Here is a 21219-nt window from a genome sequence, read left to right on the forward strand (position 1 = left end):
GGTATATGTGTGTGTTGGTGTGTGTGTTAGTATATGTGTGTGTTGGGGTGTGTGTGTTGGGGTGTGTGTTGGTATGTGTGTATGCATTTAGAGTGCATGGGTTTGCACATGTATGTCTTCCCGCCCTCCACTATGTCCCTACATTGCATGTAGGTCTTCATCTGCCATGCACGCCCCTGCATATATATATATGCCTGTTGCCACTGTGTGTGCTTGGGTGAGCCTGAAAGCCTACGTTGCTCCTATATAATTGTTATTGATGCAGGTCAGGCAAGCCCCAAAGTTGGGGTTTAGCTCTGGGAGGTTTTGGTTTCACTCAGGAAAGAATTCCAGAGTGAGCTGGTAGTAGAAGAAAACACCTTTATGGAGGTGGCAGTGACACTGGGCTGTGACTGCTCCTGCAGAGCAGGGCCACCCCGTAGCAGTGTGTCCAGTGTGGCAGGGCAGCAGCAGTTCTGCCTTTTAATTACATGCAAATTAAGGGGTGAGTTATTCAGAAATTTCTAGAAAAGGGGCAGTAATTTCCAAGTGTTACCATGGCAATGGTAAACTGTCATGGCACTGTGGGCATGTCCTATGGAGAGGTGTTTTTGCTTCTTCCCTGTTTCAGCCAAAGTCCCACCTCTTACCTCATTATCAGTACAAAATACTTTTTTATTGTCACTATGTGCCCTGCTGACACTTAAAGCCTGATGATAGGTTGTGGGCATCATCTTTCTTGGAGCAGCTCTGAAGTGGCATAATGCACTGATTAAAACTACAGGCATTGGAGTGAGCCAGACTTGGGCCCCAGTGCCCATTCCCCCATTTAGCCACTGTGGGACCTCGGGCAGGTAACTTAGCTTCTGGCCGTCAGTGGCTCCATCTGTGTAAAGGAGTTGTGAGTGGCTCCTATCTCCTAGGGTTATGCAAGCATTGTCTGCTTCCCACATGACTAATTGGGCACTGTCTGTAATTTGCATAGAAAATGTCATCAGAGAATGGGGACTCCAGTATGAAATGGGCCCAGCTCAGTTCCAGGGCCTCTAAATCTCCTCCAGGTAAGTGGTCTTCATTCTCCAGGGCCCTGAGAATCTTCTAGGCTGCACAAAGGGCTGCTCTGTGAAGTAAGAGAAGGTGTGTACCTCCCAGCCTTTCCCTCTTCCTGCTGACTCCCTGCCTTCCCTGCTCAAGGGCAGTAGGGAGGAGCCCTAAGGGGACAGGTTGGGCCCTTAAGTGAGGTGTTGCCATCAGGCCCATGGGCCTCAAGATGGGAAAAATCTCTTCCTGGGCAATTGGCCTTAAGTAGGAAATCACTTCCTGGGGGCAGTGGGTCTTGGCTGGGAAATCACTTCCTGGGGGCAATGGACCTTAGCTAGGAAATCACTTCCTGGGGGTAATGGGCCTTAGCTAGGAAATCACTTCCTGGGGCAGTGAGGGTCTTAGCTAGGAAATCACTTCCTGGGCAATAAGCCTGAGTCCTAAACCTAATTATTTGATCCTGGGGCTTTGAACTTGAGCCTGGGAGATCACTTCTTAGGACTAAGGGCCTAAGTCCGGAACCCCAGCACTTGCTTCCTGGTAGCCAGTTCTCACTGCCTTTCTGCTTTGTTTCCCCTGCAGCAGCAGAGCCTGGGGGGCTGCTGGAGCAGACTGGGAGGGAAGAAGCCTTCAACATGGACTCTGCCTACTCAGAACAAGCTGCGGTGCTCCTGCAGAGGAGCGGCTCATCACCGGGAGGTGCCTCTGCTTGGGGCAAGTGTTCCCTGCCGGTGAGGACACTGTCCAGAGGGTGGTGGCTAGGTCCACCTGTGCTCAGGCACCAGCACCCATCTCTTCACACCTTCCACACTGACAGGCACCCAGCACAGAAGTTGTTGAATCATTCATTCATTTAATTTGTACCACAAATATTTACTGAGTGACCACTGGGTGTGAAGGACTGGGGAGCAGGGTGCTTATAGTCTAGCAGGCCTGTCAGGATTGTCGCCATGATCTTTGTTTTTATCCTTAGAAAGCCCTTCCTCCTCCAGCAAGCTTGTAACTGTCCATCAACGTATGGTTTTCTAGTTACTTTTAAAATTAATTTTAGTGCCTGGGATGACAGAGAGGGACCTAACATTTCAGTTCTTTCTTTCTCTCTTTCTTCTTTCTTTCTGTTCCTTCCTTTTTCTTCCTTTTCTTTCTTTTGCTTTCTTTTCTTTCTCTCTCTCTCTTCCCTCCCTCCCTTCCTTCCTTCCTTTTTTCCTTCTTTCTTTATTCTTTGAGACAAGGTCTCGCTCTGTCACACAGGCAGGAGTGGAGTGGTGCCATCTCAGCTCACTGCAGCCTCAAACTCCCAGGCTCAAGCTATCCTCACATATGTTTCCCAAGTAGCTAGGACTACAGTTGCATGCCACCATGCCCAGCTAATTAAAAAAAAATTTTTAGAGTTAGTTTCAGGAGTTGGTCTCAAACTCCTGGGCTCAAGCAATCCTCCAGCCTTAGCCTCTCAAAGTGCTGGGATTATAGGTGTGAGCCACTGCACCTGGCTGTTTTATTTCCCCCAAATATTCAACTATCCCAGCATAGTTCCTTCCAAATAAGATGTAATCACTGATAGGTTTTTAAAGATTGAACTATAACTCACCATTAACTGAGTTATAGTTCAGATAATTACCATGTACAGTTTGGCATGTATACCTGTGTAAATACCACCAAATCAGTACAGAAACTTCCTCCCTTGCTTGATAACTTGTAATATGGGAAAAAAAGAAAGAAACTTCCTGCCCCACCACCCCTTGAGCTCCCCCATGTCCTTCCCAGGTAATCCCTTTCTCCACAGAATAACCACTATTCTGACTTCTCTCACGGAGTGAAAATAGTCTTTCGCAGTCCCACTGTTACTAGAGAAAGTGTTTCTTCGTTGACTACGTGCTGATGTAGTTGATGTAATCTTAGGTAACATTTTACTGAGGGCTGCCCTGACCCAGGGCATTGTTTCCAAGGCTTCCAGTGCCCTCATTTCTCCCTGACTGTATGATAGAAAAAAAGGAGAAGTAGGGCCAGGCACAGTGGCTCACGACTGTAATCCCAGCACTTTGGGAGGCCAGGGTGAGAGGATTGCTTGAGTCTAGGAGTTTGAGACTAGCCTGAGAAACATAACAATACATATATCTACAAAAAATTTTTGAAGTAGCCAGGCTTGATGGTTCAGGTCTATAGTCTTAGGTGCTCGAGAGGCAGGAGGATCACTTGTATCTGGGAGGTTGAAGCTGCAGTGAGCTATGATTGCATCACTTCTCTCCAGCCTGGGCCATAGAACAAGATCCTGTCTCTAAAAAAAAAAAAGAAAAAACAAAAAGAGAAGTGGCAGGTATTAGTCTGTTTTCATGCTGTGATAAAGGCATGAAAGAGGTTTAATGGACTTACAGTTCATGTGGCAGGGGAGGCCTAACAATCATGGTGGAAGATGAAAGGCATGTCTCACATCGCAGCAGACAAGAGAAGAGAGCTTGTGCAGGGAAACTCCCCTTTTTAAAACCATCCAATCTTGTGAGACTTATTCAATATCACGAGAACAGCCCAGGAAACACCTGCCCCCATAATTCAATTACCTCCCACATGGTCCCTCCCACAACACATGGGAATTCAAGATGAGATTTGGTGGGGGGAAGAGCCAAACAATATCATGGCTCCCAGAGAGGGAAATGACAGAATTGTCTTGCAAAGACCAGGACTGGAACACCTGGCAGCCTGACCCCAGAGCCTTCCCAACTGATTACTACTCTCTACTGCTTAGGAAGTAGGCCCCACCCCCTGCAGTAGCCTCTGTTCCAATGTGAGAGTACTTCCACTCATTCAAATTGAATTTGAATTTGTGAATTTCCTTTTAAACTTTTTCCTTTTAAATACTTTTAGGCCCACAAGAAGTTGTAAAAACAGAGCTCTCACATACTCTACACCTAGTTTATCTCAGTGATAATATCCTCCATAATCATAGTACAACAAATAACACTTTTATTTAATTAATTTATTTATTTATTTTTGTGACAATCTCACTCTGTTGCCCAGGCTGGAGTACAGTGGCAAAACCTCGGCTCACTACAACCTCCACCTTCCATGTTCAAGTGATTTTCATGTCTCTGCCTCCTGAGTAGCTGCGATTACAGGCATGTGCCACCATGCCCAGCTAATTTTTGTATTTTTAGTAGAGAAGGGATTTCACCATGTTGGCCAGGCTGGTCTTGAACTCCTGACCTCAGTTGATCCACCCACCTCAGACTCCCAAAGTGTTAGGATTACAGGTGTGAGCCAATGCACCTGGTCTAAAATTTTTAAATAATGAGTTTCTATTTCTAAAACATCAGAGATAATTAACATTCAAAATTTTCTTGTCTTCTTCCTTGGTAATTTTTCTCTATTAAATTATGAATGATGATAATTAATCATGCTAAAGGGCCAGGCATGATGGTGTACACCTTTAATCCTGGCACTTTGGAAGGCTGAGGTGGGAAGATCGCTCAAGGCCAGAAGTTCGAGACCAACCTGGACAGCACAGCAAGACCCCGTCTCTAGAAAAAAGTTTAAAAAATAATTGGGTGTGGGCCAGGCACGGTGGCTTATGCCTATAATCCCAGCACTTTGGGAGGGCAAGGCAGGTGGATGACTTGAGATCAGGAGTTTGAGACCTGATGGGCCAACATGGTGAAAACCCCTCTAGTAAAAACACAAAAATTAGCTGGGTGTGGAAGTGCACGTCTATAATCCCAGCTACTTGCGAGGTGCAGGCAGGAGAATTGCTTGAACCTGGGAGACAGAGGTTGCAGTGAGTGGAGATCATGCCACTGCACTCTAGCCTGGGCAGCAGAGTGAGACTCCGTCTCAAAAAAAAAAAAAAAAAAAAGAAGTTGGGTTTGGTGATGTGTGCCTGTAATCTTAGCTACTCAGGAGGCTGGGGCAGGAGGATTGCTTGAGCCCAGGAGTTCAAGGTTACAGTGAGCTGTGATTGTGCCCCTGCACTTCAGCCTGGGCGGCAGAGCAAGACCCTTCTCTGAGTAATAATAATGCTAAAGACATCACATATTGATCTTTTACCATACACTAGGCTTTATGCCAAGTACTTCACATATTTGATTTAATTTCATTCTATTAAGTGTGTAAATAAACATGGTAATAAGTACTGAGTACTCACTATGTGTCGGGAACCATGTTTCATATGATTTATTGAATTTAATCTCACCACCAGTCTTGTGAAGTAAATACTGTTATCAGTTCCATTTGCAGATGAACACACAGGTAAAATTATTTGCCTACACTCACAGATAAAGCTGGGACCTGTAGTTCCAGCTACTCAGGAGGTTGAGGCAGGAGGATCGATTGAGCCCAGGAGATGGAGGCTGCAGTGAGCAATGTTCATGTCACTGTACTCCAGCTTGGGCAACACAGCAAGACTGAACCCAGGGGGAATGACTCGGTAGCCCATGCCCCAAGAACTAGGCTGTATTATAAGTATCAATTACTATTCCTTTCCCTTTGAGCACTGGGAAGTGGCCTGATCACACCCTCCAAGCAGTGCTGAGCAAGCCCTGCCCTCCTGCTTGCCTTCGCTCTCACCTTGGGCAGAGGAAAGCCTGGACCTGCCTGCCGATTCCCAAGGTGGCCTCTAGATGGCAGAGTTGAGCATTCTTTATTTCTGCGGTGGCTTGGCAAAGGCTGGAGACAGACCTGGTGAGGGAGAGGAACAAAGGCAAGAGTAGAAGCAATAATAGTGAGGCCCCTGGAGTGATCCCTCTCCTCCAGGCCCTCTTGTGGGAGGGCGGGCAGTGAAAACAGCCTCCGTTTCCTGGGGCTTCGCTATGTCCTTGGGACTGTGCTAAACACTTTATATCCATTAGCTCATTCGCTCCCACAAAAATCTTATGAGGCTATTGCAATGGCTCACGCTTGTAGTTCCAGCACTTTGGGAGGCTGGGAGAAATGCTTGAGCCTAGGTGTTTGAGACCAGCCTGGGCAACATAGGGAAACCTTGTCTCTACAAAAAATACAAAGATTAGCCAGGTGTCGTGGTGCGCACCTGTAGTCCCAGCTACTCAGGAGGTTGAGGCAGGAGGATCAATTGAGCCCAGGAGATTGAGGCTGCAGTGAGCAATGTTCATGCCACTGTACTCCAGCTTGGGCAACACAGCAAGATTGTGTCTTCAAACAAACAAACAAACACACAAAAACCTCCTGAGATAGGCTCTATTTTATGATTATGGATGAAGAATCAAAGGCTCAGAATGTCAGCTCATTTGCAAGAGGTGGAGCTTGGACTTGACTTGAGGATGGACTCCTGAGCACCCACTCTTATCCACACCGCTCTTCCTTCTGCCTAAATGCCCAGGGGAAGTGAGGGAGCCCCAAAATACACATCAGATACATGGCCTGACAAATTATCTTTAACTTCCCTCTCTGATAATAGAAGTTCACCATCCCCAAAGGCAGACTTGGTGTGACGAGGATAGGGGACTTGTCCCTGCAGGATATGAGGAAGGTGCCTTCTCTGGCCCTCATAGAGCTGACCGCGCTGTGTGACGTCCTTGGCTTGGACCTGAAGAGGAGCAAGGCGGGGAAGTGGAAAGCAGCAGGTGAGCAGCCCCCGCCCAGGGAAAACCTTGTGGCCGCAGTCCTGGTTTCTCATAGGGAGCTATGCATGGACCCTCCCACCAAGACATGCTCAGCTTTTTTTTTGAGACGGAGTCTCACTCTGCCGCCAGTGGTGCGATCTCGGCTCAATGCAACCTCTGCCTCCCAGGTTCAAGCAGTTCTCCTCCCTCAGCCTCCCAAGTAGCTGGGACTACAGGCACACACCAGCATGCCCAGCTAATTTTTTATACTTTTAGTAGAGACGGGGTTTCACCATGTTGGCCAGGATGGTCTTGATCTCTTGACCTCGTGATCTGCCCACCTCGGCCTCCCAAAGTGCTGGGATTACAGGCATGAGCCCCAATGCCCAACCTTTTCAATACTTCTTTATCCAGCTGAGATTTTCTGCTCTGAGACATACCTCCTCAGCAGTAGTGTTTTCGTTACTGCTGAGGCCAGATGTTCTGCTCAAGAGGAGAGGTTTGGGTGCAGCCATTCTCTAGAGAGCTCAGTCCTTCCACAGGAAAAGAGGTGTGCCCAGAAGGTCTTGCAGGTCAGAGCCCAATGGTGGTTCCAGGAAGTGAAATACACCTTCCGCTCTTTGACTTCCTGCAGAAACTCGCCTCTTCGGCATATCCCTTGACAGCCTGCTGGAAGCTGACCACAAAGTCCTCCCCAGCACGCAGGTCCCGCTGGTCCTTCAAGCTGTAAGTCGTCCCCAGCTTGGGTTTATTTAATCCATCAGAGGCTGGCTCTGGGAGACATTGTCAGGAGACAGCTAGCAAAGGGGTGAGAGGATGGGCTTTAGAATCAGGAAGACCTGGGTTCAAATTCTGGCTCTGTTACTTGCTAGCTCAGAGACCTAGAGTGGATTTTTGTTGTTTTTATTTTGTCTTAACTTTTTTGTAGAGACAGGGTCTCACTATGTTGCCCAAGCTGGTCTTGAACTCCTGGCCTCAAGTAATCCTTAGAGTGGATTTTTCTTTTCTTTTCTTTTCTTTTCAACTTCTGAATCTTAAAGTCAAGGGTGGATTTCTGAACTTTCATGAGCCTCCCTTTCAACATCTGTAAATTGGGATGATAACAACAGTATCCTCCTCCAAATGAGAAAAATGTATATAAAGCTCTCAGAATGCCTGGCTCATGGAAGTGGTCACGAAAACGATTACTATGAGGGAAACCCTTCTCCTGGTACTCCTCTTTCTGATTTTCATGGGAGACAAACACGCCCGCAGTTCCTGGTTTAAATGCTGGTTTCTCTCTCTCTGACAGCTGCTGTCCTGTTTGGAAAAGAGAGGACTGGACATGGAAGGCATTCTCAGGGTGCCCGGATCCCAGGCCAGGGTCAAGGTAATGATTTGGCTTTCCCCGATCCTTGCATGTGTGTTAAACCGGGAGAGAATCCAGTTCCTGGCTTGCCAGTGATCGGTCTTTGGTCTCTGTGGGGGTTGAGGATTTGAAAGGCTGAAGGTGGCAGGATTGGCATGGTGGCGGAGAGTGTGGGCCCTGGAGTCAGACCACCAGTGTTTAATGAGCAGAGCTCCATGCTCAGTGGCACACACATTAGGCCATTTCGTCCTCACATCAACCCCATGAGGGAGGTGCTCTTATTGTCCCCACTTTGCAGATGAGGAAACTGAGCCCCAGAAAAGCAGCAGAGCAACTTCTTCTTTTTATTTTATTTTATTTTTGTACTTTAGTTTCTGAGGTCCATGCAGATCATGCAGGATTGTTGCATAGGTACATACATGGCAATGTGGTTTGCTGCCTCCATCCCCCTGTCACCTATATCTGGATTTTCTCCCCATGTTATCCCTCCTCTACCTCCCCACCTCCTGCTGTCCCTCCCCTAGCCGTCCCCTCAACAGACCCCAGTGTGTGATGCTTTGCTCCCTGTGTCCATGGTTCTCATTGTTCAACACCCGGCTATGAGTGAGAACATGTGGTGGTTGATTTTCTGTTCTTGTGTCAGTTTGCTGGGAATTATGGTTTCCAGATTCATCCGTGTCCCTACAAAGGATATGAACTCATCATTTTTTATGGGTGCATAGTACTCCATGGTGTATATGTGCCACATTTTCCTTGTCCAGTCTATCATCAATGGGCATTTGGATTGGTTTCAGGTCTTTGCTATTGTAAACAATGCCGCAATAAACATATGTGAGCATGTGTCTTTATAAAAGAATGATTTATAATCCTTTGGGTGTATACCCAGTAATAGGATTGCTGGGTCAAATGGAATTTCTATTTCTGGATCCTTGAGGAATCACCATACTGTCTTCCGCAATGGATGAACTAATTTACACTCCCAACAACAGTGTAAAACTATTCCTATTCTATGGAAGCCCTGGGTCAACTGTGTTTTCATGCCCCTCCTTTCTGTAGGGGCTAGAACAGAAGCTGGAGAGAGATTTCTACACTGGCCTTTTTAGCTGGGACGAGGTTCATCACAATGACGCCTCCGATTTGCTCAAAAGGTTCATCCGGAAGCTGCCGACGCCTTTGCTCACAGCTGAGTACCTCCCGGCCTTCGCCATGGTGCCCAGTGAGTGCCTGAGCCCTTAGCCGGTGCAGGGATGGAGGGTTGGATGTCACTGGCCTTGGTTGGAGAGGAGAAGCCGTGCAAAGGGAGGACTCCCTGTTCCTGGAAATGTCTGTTCCAGAAATGTCCAACTGATGGGGAAGAAACAGGTCTGAGCATGTGCACCCAGTGTTTGTGCATATGCATGTGCATGCGTGTCCTGTGTGTGTTGATATGGCATGTGTGCAGGTGCATGTGTGTGAGAAGAAGAGGCCACAGTTTTGCATACCAAGTCCCTATTAGTTCCCATGTGGATGAGCGGACCAGTTTCCTTCACATCTTGACATCCATGGGGTTGAGCTTATCAGTGTCATCTGCCTGTGTGTCTGTGGGCACGCATGTATATGCATGTCCATCTGTGTGCACGTCTACAGATCAGCATGTATTGCATGGACCTTGCTGCATTTATAGTCTGCATATATATATTCCTGTCTGGACTTCTTCACAACCCACAGTGTGCAAACATAGTCACTTCTATTTTTCTCAAAAAAGTAAAGCAGCTCTCCTGAGATACCACTCATGACTGTGAGGTTCTCCCGGTCTCTCTGAATTCTCCAAAAATCTTCAGGGCTCCAGCAGTCTGGTTTCCGCCCTCAAGCTAGGGACAGGGATCCTGAGAGGTCCTCTCTGTCCTTTGATTCTGACAACCTCAGTGTTTCATTTTGTTTGTTTGTTTTTGGAGAGGGGGTCTTTTTCTATCACCCAGGCTGGAGTGCAGTGGCATGATCCTAGCTCACTGCATCCTTGAACTCTTGGGTTCAAGTGATTCTCCTGCCTCAACCTCCCAAGTAGCTAAGAATATAGGCACATGAGGGCATGCCTGACATACTTGTTCAAATTTTTTTTGTAGAGACGGGAGTCACATTATGTTGACCAGGCTAGTGTCAAACTCCTGGCCTCAAGCAGTCCTCCCACTTCGGCCTCCCAAAGGGATAAGATTACAGGCATGAACCATCAGGCCTGGCCTCAACCTCATTGTAAAACATAAATCAGATCCCTTCCCTGCACTGTTTCCCGCCCTCCACAACACTCTTGTAATAAGCTCCCACTCCTTACGGGGCCCACCTGCTCTGGCTGAGGTCCTGCCTATTTCTGGCTCCCTTCCCTCCTGGCCCCCTTCTTCCCCACTGTCAGCCAGGCTCACCTGCTTTGCTGTTCCCTTCCTTTTCCTTCCCCGGGCCTCTGCGCTTGCTGCTGCCTCGGAGTGGAACCTCTCTCCGCCCTCATTTGGCGGCTTCCTGCCATTCAAGTTTCAGTGGGCTGTCAGTGCCTGCGAGGGGCCCTACGTGACCGTGCCACCTTGCTGCCTGCCAGCCTCTGCAATGACACAAGGATGCTTGTCACTCCTCCGATTTTTTCTTTGCCCTGTATTGTGTCTCCTCCCTGAAATGTAAGCTCCATGAGCCTGCAACTGTTTTCTTCCTTCACTATTGTGTTTCAGGTTCCTGGACTGAGCACAGCACCTGATAGGTACTTGATAGATACGTGTTGAAAAGGGAGGGAGGGAGGGAAGGAAGAAGGAAGGAAGGAAGGAAGGAAGGGAGGGAGGGAGGGAGGGAGGGAGGGAAGGAAGAAAGGAAGGCAGGGAGGCAGGCAGGCAGCCAGGCAGAAAGGAAGGAAGGAAAAAGGGTTAGTCATACGGGATCATAGGCATCTGATAGGTACTTGATAGATATTTGTAGGAGGGAACAAAGGAAGGAAGAAGGGAGGGAGGGAGGGAGGGAGGGAGGGAGGGAGGGAGGGAGGGAAGGAAGGAAGGAAGGAAGGAAAGAAGGGAGGGAGGGAGGGAGGGAGGGAAGGAAGAAGGAAGGAAGGAAAGAAGGAAGGAAGGAAGGAAGGAAGGAAAGAAGGGAGGGAGGGAGGGAGGGAAGGAAGAAAGGAAGGCAGGGAGGCAGGCAGGCAGCCAGGCAGAATGGAAGGAAGGAAAAAGGGTTAGTCATACGGAATCATAGGCACCTGATAGGTACTTGATAGATATTTGTAGGAGGGAACAAAGGAAGGAAGAAGGGAGGGAAGGAAGGAAGGAAGGAAGGAAGGATTGCAGGCTTTGCGCCCTGGGTGCTCAGCCTCCGTGTCTCCTACGCAGCTCCTCTCCAGGTTCCAGCCATCTCTCAGCTGCTGGGTGTTGTCTGGCTCTGGTGAACTCCTTCTCTGAATCTGTAACTACTACCTCCTCCTAGCCACCTCCTCTCCCCGGAGATCCTAACACCAGGTGTGAGACAGCTTTTCCTTTTCAACCCTCACAACACAGAGGGTTTCAAGAAACCTTCTATCTCAGCTCATTGAGCTATCTGTCTCCCCTCCTAAAGGTGATTTGCTGGTTGATTGCATTCCTGACCTTGGGCTGTAGCCTTGGACTGCATATCTGGGTGTGTGCAGCATTTGCGTGTTTATGTCGTTACACAAAGTATAGCAAGTGACCCTCTCCACCAGCACTGGGCAGGGCTCTGTCTGAACCAACATTAGAGAAGGAAACAGTCCCACACCTTATAAAAAAGGGTTCCTGGCTGTCCCCTGACTTTCCAGCTCTGAAATTTCCCCAGGAAGAGACCAGACTGAGGGAGGGAGAGTCCCTGAGCCTCCCATGGAAACTGACACCCCTCCCTTCCGGCAGGCATCCCCGACCTGAAGCAGCGCCTGCAGGTTCTTCACCTGCTCATCCTCATCCTCCCAGAACACAACAGAAATGCCTTGAAGGTAAGAGTTACCATGCACCACCGCGACTCTCCACCTCAGCCCACAGCCTCCAAATGTGCTCATTCATTCGTTCATTCATTCAGCCACTCTGCCACCTCAGCCCACAGCCACAGTCATGCTCCAAATGTGCTCATTCATTCATTCATTTATTCAGCCACTCTGCCATTTCAGCCCACAGTGACAGTCGTGCTCCAAATGTGCTCACTCACTCATTCATTCATTCATTCAGCCACTCTGCCACCTCAGCCCACAGCCACAGTCATACTCCAAATGTGCTCATTCATTCATTCAGCGACTCTTGAACCCGGGAGGTGGAGATTGTGGTGAGCCAAGATCATGCCATTGCACTCCAGCCTGGGCAACAAGAGTGAAACTCCGTCCTCCCAGCCAAAAAAGAATATTTTCGTCCCCAGGACCTCTCAGAGCCTTCGGTATATGGAGGCTTTGAGAGAATCTCCAAGTGGGATTAGCATATGCAGCACTCTCCAAACGCATTGATCACGGACCTCTTTTGTTGTGGAAAGCACTGCATGGCACTGGTGTTCCTCGTGGAACCGGTTGGAGAAACAAACCCTTACCAAATTCCCCTTGTCGTATGGGAGCGGATGCTCATCCTTGGCCCAGCTCCCTGTATCCTCTTGGCTGTCCTTCCATCAGACTCAAGATGAGCCTCCAGGGTCAGCCTGTGAGGAGCCCTGGGGTCTTCCTGTTTGAGTTTCTGCTTCCTTTTCAGTAAACAGAGGATGATAATAGCAATAATAGCATCTTGTCTAATTTTTTTTGAAATTATAAAAGCTAACCCATGAGGAATCACGGGGTAGAAGATGCTTTGCAGGGTTCTCAATATGTGTCTTCTCTTCCTATCCTCTCTCCCTCCTTCCTCCCTTTCCCCTTCCTTCCTCCCTTCTCCCTCCTCCCCTCCCTCCCTCCTTTCCTTCTTCCCATCTCCCTTCCATTTATTCTTCCTTTCTCTACCCATTTATCTTCATCCATTCACGTATTCATCTTTTCTTTCTTCATCCATCCATCCTTCCCTCCCTTCTGCACTCTGTCTCTTTGTCCTTACTGACTGTGTGACCCTTGGCACATTCTCCAAGGCTGTTTCCTTCTCTATATAATAGTAAGAGCTACCTTGGCCAGGTGCAGTGGCTCACGCTTGTAATCCCAGCACTTTGGGAGGCCAAGGCAGGAGGATCACTTAAGGTCAGGAGTTCAGGACCAGCCTGGCCAACATGGTGAAACCTTGTCTTTACTAAAAATATGAAAATTAGCTGGGTATGGTGGTGTACACTCGTAATCCCAGCTACTTGGGAGGCTGAGGCGAGAATGTCGCTTGAACCTAGGAGGCAGAGGTTACTGAGCTGAGCCAAGATCATGCCACTCTGACTCAAAAAAAAAAAAAAAAGAGCTACCTTATAGAGTTGCGGTGAGGATTATATGAGATGTACCAACTAAAGGCCCAGGAATGCAAAGAATATATAGTAAATGGTAGCTCTCATCACCTTCCCCTGCTCTTCCCAGCATCTCTGCTTCCCTCTTCTTTCCTTTGTTTTTGGGTAGATCCAGACTCCAGAAAGAAGGCGTTGTCCTGGGCCTCATTCCAGACCTGTGGTCCTTTTCTACCAGGAAGTTGAAGTCTGACCCAGATGTCTCATTAGTCTCTGAGGGAGCAGGGGAGGGAGAGTATTGGACACACTGCAGAGCAGGAAACAGAGACAGGTAGAGGTCACAGAGTGGTCTGGTGGCGCAGCTGGAATGGGAGCTCCTCCTGCTGCCTTCACAGCTCCTGGCTTCTTCCGAGCACCCCTTTGTCATGCATCAGGATGCCCTGGGATAGGGGTGGGGGGCACCAGGGATGGGCTGAGATTTGAGGGATGTTTTGCACTCTTCCCCAGGCACTGCTGGAATTCCTCAGGAAGGTGGTGGCCCGGGAACAGCACAACAAGATGACTCTGTGGAATGTCTCCACTGTGATGGCCCCTAACCTCTTTCTGCACCAAGGGCGGCCGCCCAAGCTCCCCAAAGGCATGGAGAAACAGCTGGCAGAGGGGGCAGCTGAGGTGGTGCAGATAATGGTGTACTACCAGGATCTGCTATGGACAGTGAGTGCTGCTGGGTGCTGGGCACCCCTCCTCTGTGTAAAGCTGCCCTGCCGCCTTGCCCTTCAGGAACCTGGACATTTGACCTTTCAGTTCCCTTGTGTGTCCCTGCCAGGACCTTTGTTGGGCTCTGCCCAGGCCTGTGTTTTCTTCTTCCCCCTGCTTTAGTGACCAAGAAGAAGCATCTTCACTTTCTGTCTCCACTGCCACGCCTCTCAGTCAATTTGCTGCCATCTGGTCTACCCCAGATTGCAAGAGTTCCCCCAACTTGCGCAAATAATTCCTTCACATCAAAGCTTTAATGCTGCTGAGAAAGCCCCATCCCTGAGGCTCAGGATCACAGGGCCTGCCTAAGATGGAGCCTGGAGCCAGATAACGGATACCCCTGCCTCCTGCCCCCACTGTAAGCTTTGCCCTGAGTAGCAAGTGACAGCAAGGGGAGGACCCAGAGGAGGAGCGAGGCTCCCTCTGCAGTGTCAGCATGCATGGTGCCCCCAGCACTGAGACCCCTCCAGCTCTTGAGACTGCTGTGAACACAAGGTAGCATCATCTACCACTGCTGACCAGGCTACTTTCTCACCTAGAGATGTGTAGCCTCTTCCCTCCATCTGTTAATGCATCCTTCCATTCCGTCTCCCATCCACCCACCCATCCATCTGTCCACCCACTCACCCACCCACCCATCCATTTATGCAACTGCCCATCACCTACCCACTCACCCATCCACCTGTCCCCCCACCTATCTATCCATCAACTCCTCCAACTTTCCATCCATCCACCATTCACCTATGCATCCACCCATCTACCCAACCATGCATCTATCCAAGTATCTACCATCATCTACCCACCCATCTACCCAACCATGTATCTATCCAACTATCTACCCACCCATCTACCCAACCATGCATCTATCCAACTACCCATCCAACAACCCACCCATCTATCCAACCACCTACCCACCCATCTACCAAACATGCATAGATGCATGCATCTATCCAACTATCCACTCATCCATCCACCCACAGTCCTTCCTCCTATCCTTCTCTTTCCGTGAAGTCATTAGGTTAGATTTCTTATTCCAGAAACCAGCGAGTGAAGCCCTCTCTCACTGTTCTCAGTTTCTCTCTGACCCTGCCTGGGCACTCTTCTGTATTCTAAACACACCAAGTGCCAGCAGGCACTCCAAACTCATCTTGTACTTCACACTTCTGATCTTTGTTTATGCAGTTCACTCTGCCTGGAATTCCCTCCCCCGACCTTTTTATAAAGAGCAGAAACCTGGTACCCTCTGCTCATTCTTTAAGACCTCCTAGTTTAAGAGTCAACTCCTCTGTGGAAAGTCCCCTGCTCCTCCCTCATACACCCCTCACTCCCATAGTTCCTTTCTTCTCTGCACTCAGCCCTTTTGAGATGCTGCTGCTACTAGAACACATTGGATTGTAATACTTTTTTATTGGAGGGAGCTTTAAAAATTCAAGAAATGCTTGAATGTTTTGTTAGAAAACCTTCAGACAACATAGATGTAGAAAAAGTGAAAGGGGAGAGCCCCCATCACCCTTCCCTGTGTGTGTCACCTTTAGACAGCACACACATAGCAAAGAGGGGAGCTCAGAATCCACCCCAGTTCCATCAGACCCTTGGAGACAGACTTGTGATTATCAGGGTCCATGGACCCTGAGTTCTCTGACTCTGTCTGCTGGGTTCGGATCCCACAGAGAGGTATGGGTTGATCTGGAGGTCTCTGTAGGAATCCCCCAGTGTGGGCTGCTTGGGGGTTGTCAGAGCAGAGCCTGCTCCAGGTATGTTTTGGGGACACCCCTGTCTGAGTGTGCCAGTGAGCAGCTACCCCTTAGCAGGCGCAGGACCCTCCAGCCTCTGTCGGGAGGACCACTGTCCACTAAGCCTCAGGATGGGCTCCACTCTCAGGGTCCCCTACTCCAAGGCCCACTTTAGGGGCTGAATGCCCCCTCCTCATCCCACCAAACCAGTGCTTCAGTCCCAAGCCCAACAAACTCAGATTTCCAAGCCCCGTGGGACGCTGGGGCAGGGAAGAGGCCACGATGACCATGGAGGGGGTTCTGCCTCTAAACCCCAGTAGTCCTGTCTCCCTGCCCAGACTTGATCCTTTCTGGCCAGGTCGCCTCTTTCCTGGTCGCCCAGGTGCGAAAACTGAACGACAGCAGCAGCAGGCGCCCCCAGCTCTGTGACGCAGGCCTCAAGACTTGGCTGAGGAGGATGCACGCAGACAAGGACAAGGCGGGGGACGGCCTCGAGGCGGTGAGTGCCCCCGACCCCAGACAGGTAGAGAAGGGCCGAGGCGACAGGAGGGCACCTGGAGTCTGGAGCATGGTGCATCCCTTCCTCCAGGTCCCTGCTACTGGTCTGCCAGCAACGGCCTAGTGAAGCCACGAGGGGGCGCTGCAGCGCCGTCAAGGGGAGCGAGGTGGTGTGACTGAGAAACCAGGGCTTAGAAGGGGGTTGGGGAGGGGAAATGGAGTGACGCGGAGACTTCACCTAGGCGCCATCTCCTCTGCCCCATTTTTAGGCAGACCCTGGCCGAAGGTTGGGAAAATGGGGGTCTGAGGGGTGTGAAGTGATTGGGCCTGGGAGGGGGATAGTAGAAGGGAAGAGCCTTCCAAAAATACTGAGTATTCCTGGGAGAGGTCCTGAACACGGTTCCTTATCAAAGTCCCCATCAGAGAAATTGATCAGCATCGAGTCTGCACCGTGCACGATGTGTGAATGATGAGTCTTTATACAAACCTACGTATCTGTTTGTGGGTACGTTGCGTGTACCCCTGCTATGTGTACGAATGCAAAACACAGGCGTAGGAACACAAACAGGCGTAGAGACACAGGCATGTTTCTATGTGTTTGTGCACACATCTGGAATGTGTGTGTCTGTGATCTGTGCCCAAGTGGCCTGCGTGCGTGTGTGTGTGTGTGTGTGTGTGCACATGTGTGCATCTTGTGATTTTTAGTGTGGGCATTTGTATAAGTGCCATGGTTGTGCTTACGCATCCATGTTTGAGCTCCAGGCATGCTGGCACCTGTGTATATGGACTTTCTCTCTCTCTCTGCAGACTCTCAAGGTGGCAAAGATCCAGGTGGTCTGGCCTATCAAGGACCCCTTGAAGGTGCCTCTCACCCCCAGCACCAAAGTGGCCCACGTCCTGAGGCAGTTCACAGAGCACCTCAGCCCTGGTTCCAAGGGTCAAGAAGGCAGTGAGGACAAGGACAGCCTCCTTCTACAGTAAGGGGCACTTCCTGGAGGCGGGAGCCTCTGCACCCCAGAGCTGAAGGCCGCCAGGGAGTTACACATGCTGTTGGCCTGGCCTTCCCTTTCTGGGGTGGTCAGATGGGTTCTCCAACCTTAGAGAGCTTCTTGGCTCCAAGTAATAATCATCATGACCACCACTTGCTCATTCATTTATTCATTTTAATAGATATTTAGTGAATGCCTACAGCCAGGCACCGTTTTCTGTTTGTTTGGTTTTGTTTTGAGACGGAGTTTTGCTCTGTCGCCCAGGCTGGAGTGCAGTGGCGCAATCTTGGCTCACTGCAACCTCCTCCCAGGTTCAAGTGATTTTCCTGCCTCAGCCTCCCAAGTAGCTGGGATTACAGGTGCCGGCCACCACGCCTGGCTAATTTTTTTGTATTTTTAGTAGAGACAGGGTTTCACCATGTTGGCCAGGCTGGTGTTAAACTCCTGACCTCAAGTGATCTGCCCACCTCGGCTCCCAAAGTGCTGGGATGACAGGCGTGAGCCACTGCACCTGGCCCACAGTGTATTAATCGAGTTGTAGACTAGCCATGGAAAGAACAGACAGGGGCCCTGCTCTTAAGAGCTCACAGCCCTGAGGAGGAGCTAGACAAAAAGCACGTAGTTACGAATCAAAGCTCAAGTTACAAACTGTATTACATTTCATAAGAAATGCAGAGAACAGTGTGCCTGGAAGACGAGGAGGCTGGTGTAGTCAGGGAGCAAGGTGAGGCTTCCAGGCAGAGGTCCTGCAGCAAGGAGCAGAGCCTGGCCAGGGAGCTGGAAGAACTTCGGAGCTGATGTGCAGCCGTCATTCCCAGGGTACAGGAAACAGCCTGAGCCTTCAAGAGCTTTCGTCTTGGCACTGGCACAAGGGGCCCTCAGACTATCATCTTCAGCAAGTGTCTGCTCTAGGGCCTCCTTGAACAGATGGGAGCACTAAAACTTAGAAAAGAGAAGGCGCTTGCCTCAGGCCACATGGCAGATAAGAAGCCATGGAATTGAACTTAGGATACCCGTAATTATCATGCAACAATTGCGATTCTTACATGATAAGCATAATTATCATATGTAATCATACAATGTCCATAATCCATCTTGACTCAAAATCTGCCCCTCACAGCAGGCTCCTGTCCCCATCTGTCACCACTCATTTCCCTGCCCTTGAAGTCTCCATTCTGATGCCTGGAAGGAAGAGGCCTCGCAGCAGGGTGCACCCTGGCTGCCCCTCACCACGTGCCCTCCAGCTGCCTCTCCCAGACCCTGGGTGCTGGACTCTGTCACTGGCTCCAGCTCTTTCAGGAGGGTCCTTATGCTTCTTCTCCACAGTGGGACCAAAAATCAGTGAGGACTGGCCTTTCCAGGCCTAGGGGCCATGCACAGTTGTTGCTTTTGCTGTTTCCAGAAGAAAAAGGAAGCAGTTTTCTCTCTCTCTGTCTTGTGCCACAGGTCCATGGAGTCAGCCAGCATCCTCCTCTATGAAATTGGAGGGAATATCAGTAAGTTCCACTGTGGGAAATGGGAGCAGCACCCGGGTCTCTGGGAGTTCTTCCATCTCAAAGACTCACTGGCCCCTTCTGGGGTAGGCCAGAGTCTGCCTGGAGACAAGCCTTCCCTTCAGGCTTCTGTCTCCAATGAAACCAGGTGGGGTCCTGTCATAAGGTTGAAGGTTAGCCTGTGCAAATCTTAGGAACCTATCTTGGAGTTTGGATTTTGCTTAGAACTGACCTCAGGCTTGCAGAGAGAGAGGCAGGATGTTTGTTTAGTGTGAAGGCTGGCAGTACTACCAGTGAAACCGACGCTTCTGGGACACCCTAACTGAGATGGAACTCATCCCTGGCCCAGGGGCCAAGGAGTCCTTAAGGAATTCTGCAGACACATGTCCGGCTCTGGGAAGTCCCTGGCTCTGATGGGAAGCTGTTTCCCTTCGCATTCTCTAGAGTAGTGATCCTCAGACTTTAGCAGAACCTCAGAATCCTCTGGAAGGCTAAGACACAGATGGTGGGGCCTGCGAATGTATGTTTCTGATGAGTTCCCAGGAGTTGCAGATGCTGTTAGTTTAGGGGCCACACTTTGAGGGCCACTGGCCAAGAAGCAGAGGCTAAGACGTGGCTTCAGGAGTACACGATGCTTTGAGGGGGTGCCCTCAGGAAGAGGGTTCCAAGGGAATGAGTGAAGGAGGATCAGGCAGGGGCAGTGGCCAGGAGTGTCCACATCCTGGAGCCTGGCCTGATCCACAAGGGGGCTCTAGAGTACAAATCACATCGGAGTTGTTCCACGTTGCGGCAGGGAGACTGGTCTTTTGTAAGTCTGTCAGTCAGTCATCAACTGTGGGCTTCCCTGGGGGATTGGGGAGCATCACTTTTCTGGTAAGGCATCTTCCATCAGTGAGGTCAGTTCTCCAGCAAAAGAGGTAGCTGTGAGCTGTAGCAGTCAAGACACATAGAGCCAGGGGACAGTGGTGCCTGGCGAAGGGCTCTGGGCAGGGCAGCAGCATGGCCCACAGCCTCCACTCAACCTCCTTCACCCCTTCTTCCCACAGATGAGCATCGCCTGGACCCAGATGCCTACCTCTTAGATCTGTACCGTGCCAACCCGCACGGCGAGTGGGTCCTTAAACAGAGCCCCACCTAAACCCTGTGACTCTCAGGAGCAGCCTGGATGCCTCCTCCTCTCCCCTGCTGGCTCTGTCTCCATGTACCCAGCATGAGAACAGAGCTATTTCAGGGGGAAGGTCTGAGTCTTCTTCCAAGGCATCCCTGTCTGAAATGCTTCTCAGACCCCTCAGAAATGGACTCAGAGCTAGTGCTCTCTGCACTCAGAGGGGCTAGGGTCTCAGGGAGGGGAAGCCAACACCATAGCCACGATCAGCCCTGGGAGAACCAGACAGAGGAAGACTTCCCTTCACAGCTCTCATGGGTATTTTTTTGTTTTGTTTTGTTTGTTTGTTCATTTGAGACAGAGTTTTGGTCTTGTTGCCCAGGGCGGAGTGCAATGGCTAGATCTCGGCTCACAGCAACCTCCACCTCCCGGGTTCAAGCGATTCTCCTGCCTCAGCCTCCTGAGTAGCTGAGATTACAGGCACGCGCCACCATGCCCAGCTAATTTTGTATTTTTAGTAGAGATGGAGATTTCTCCATGTGGGTCAGGCTGGTCTCAAACTCCTGACCTCAGGTGATCTGCCCACCTTGGCCTCCCAAGGTGCTGGGATTATAGATGTGAGACACTGCTCCCCTCCTCACAGCTTTCAAGTTTTAACCACGCACACAAAGCCTTCACTCCCCCCAGCCCTCCAGAGAGTCACCTCCGACGCCAAGCTTGCTACATGACAACACCACTTGGGGCTCTTGGATCTCCATGGACTTCTCTCCATGGCTTCCAGCCTGGAGGAAAATTAAAAATGCAACAACTCTATTAAGAGGTAGTTGGGTTTTATTTCCCCAGGCAAAATTGTTTTGAAAGTGGCCCTGCAATGTGTAGTGGCAGCAGCACCAGAGACAAAACCAGGAGAGCTCTGTGACCTTAGACAAGTCCCTTGGCCTCTCAGAGTCCTTCAAGGAAGAGGGGTTAGGGCCTCAGGGAGGGGGAGCCAGCACGGTAGCCATGATGAGCCCTGGGAGAACTGGACAGAGGAAGACTCTTCAAGGCTCTCATGTTTTAAATGTTGATTTGTACAACCTTGTCATTTTGTAATATGATATTTAAATTGTTTAAACATTAAAGGCACAACAAGTTCAATGTCATGTTTACTTTGCTTAAGTGTTTTTCTCTCCAGTCCAGCGCTCGGGGGATGTTGTCCTTCCAGAGAGTTGACATGGGAGCTTGGTGATGAGAGCATCTTGCTGAGCTGCTCAAAGCACTCTGACCAATGTGGTCCAGCCACACCTTGAACCTGCAACCACTGGAGGGGCAGGAAGAGAACTCAGAATGGGGAGGCATGGAGTAATGACACCAGTTGCTGACAGGTAGGGGCACTGCAGGGACAACCTCTCTGG

At 50.0% G+C, this 21219-nt stretch overlaps 1 protein-coding gene across 2 annotated transcripts in view; it reads left to right on the forward strand.

The window, feature by feature from the left end:
* Window positions 1–20967, forward strand: part of ARHGAP40 (Rho GTPase activating protein 40) — a 47024-nt gene extending 26057 nt beyond the window's left edge. Inside the window, exons 4-15 of one of the 2 annotated variants that reach the window (XM_008995932.6) lie at window positions 965–1040; window positions 1603–1751; window positions 6422–6587; window positions 7201–7292; window positions 7858–7935; window positions 8971–9130; window positions 11781–11863; window positions 13759–13965; window positions 16099–16239; window positions 17046–17215; window positions 18674–18723; window positions 19767–20967. In XM_008995932.6, the coding sequence (XP_008994180.3) occupies window positions 965–1040; window positions 1603–1751; window positions 6422–6587; window positions 7201–7292; window positions 7858–7935; window positions 8971–9130; window positions 11781–11863; window positions 13759–13965; window positions 16099–16239; window positions 17046–17215; window positions 18674–18723; window positions 19767–19858 (1464 nt within the window). In that variant the 3' untranslated portion in view covers window positions 19859–20967. The remainder of the gene's footprint in view (window positions 1–964; window positions 1041–1602; window positions 1752–6421; window positions 6588–7200; window positions 7293–7857; window positions 7936–8970; window positions 9131–11780; window positions 11864–13758; window positions 13966–16098; window positions 16240–17045; window positions 17216–18673; window positions 18724–19766) is intronic. The other variant, XM_035298613.3, reaches the window with a different exon arrangement.
* Window positions 20968–21219: the final 252 nt, after the last annotated feature.

The sequence above is a fragment of the Callithrix jacchus genome, chromosome 5, assembly GCF_049354715.1.
Source record: "Callithrix jacchus isolate 240 chromosome 5, calJac240_pri, whole genome shotgun sequence".
Taxonomy (NCBI): Eukaryota; Metazoa; Chordata; class Mammalia; order Primates; family Cebidae; genus Callithrix; species Callithrix jacchus.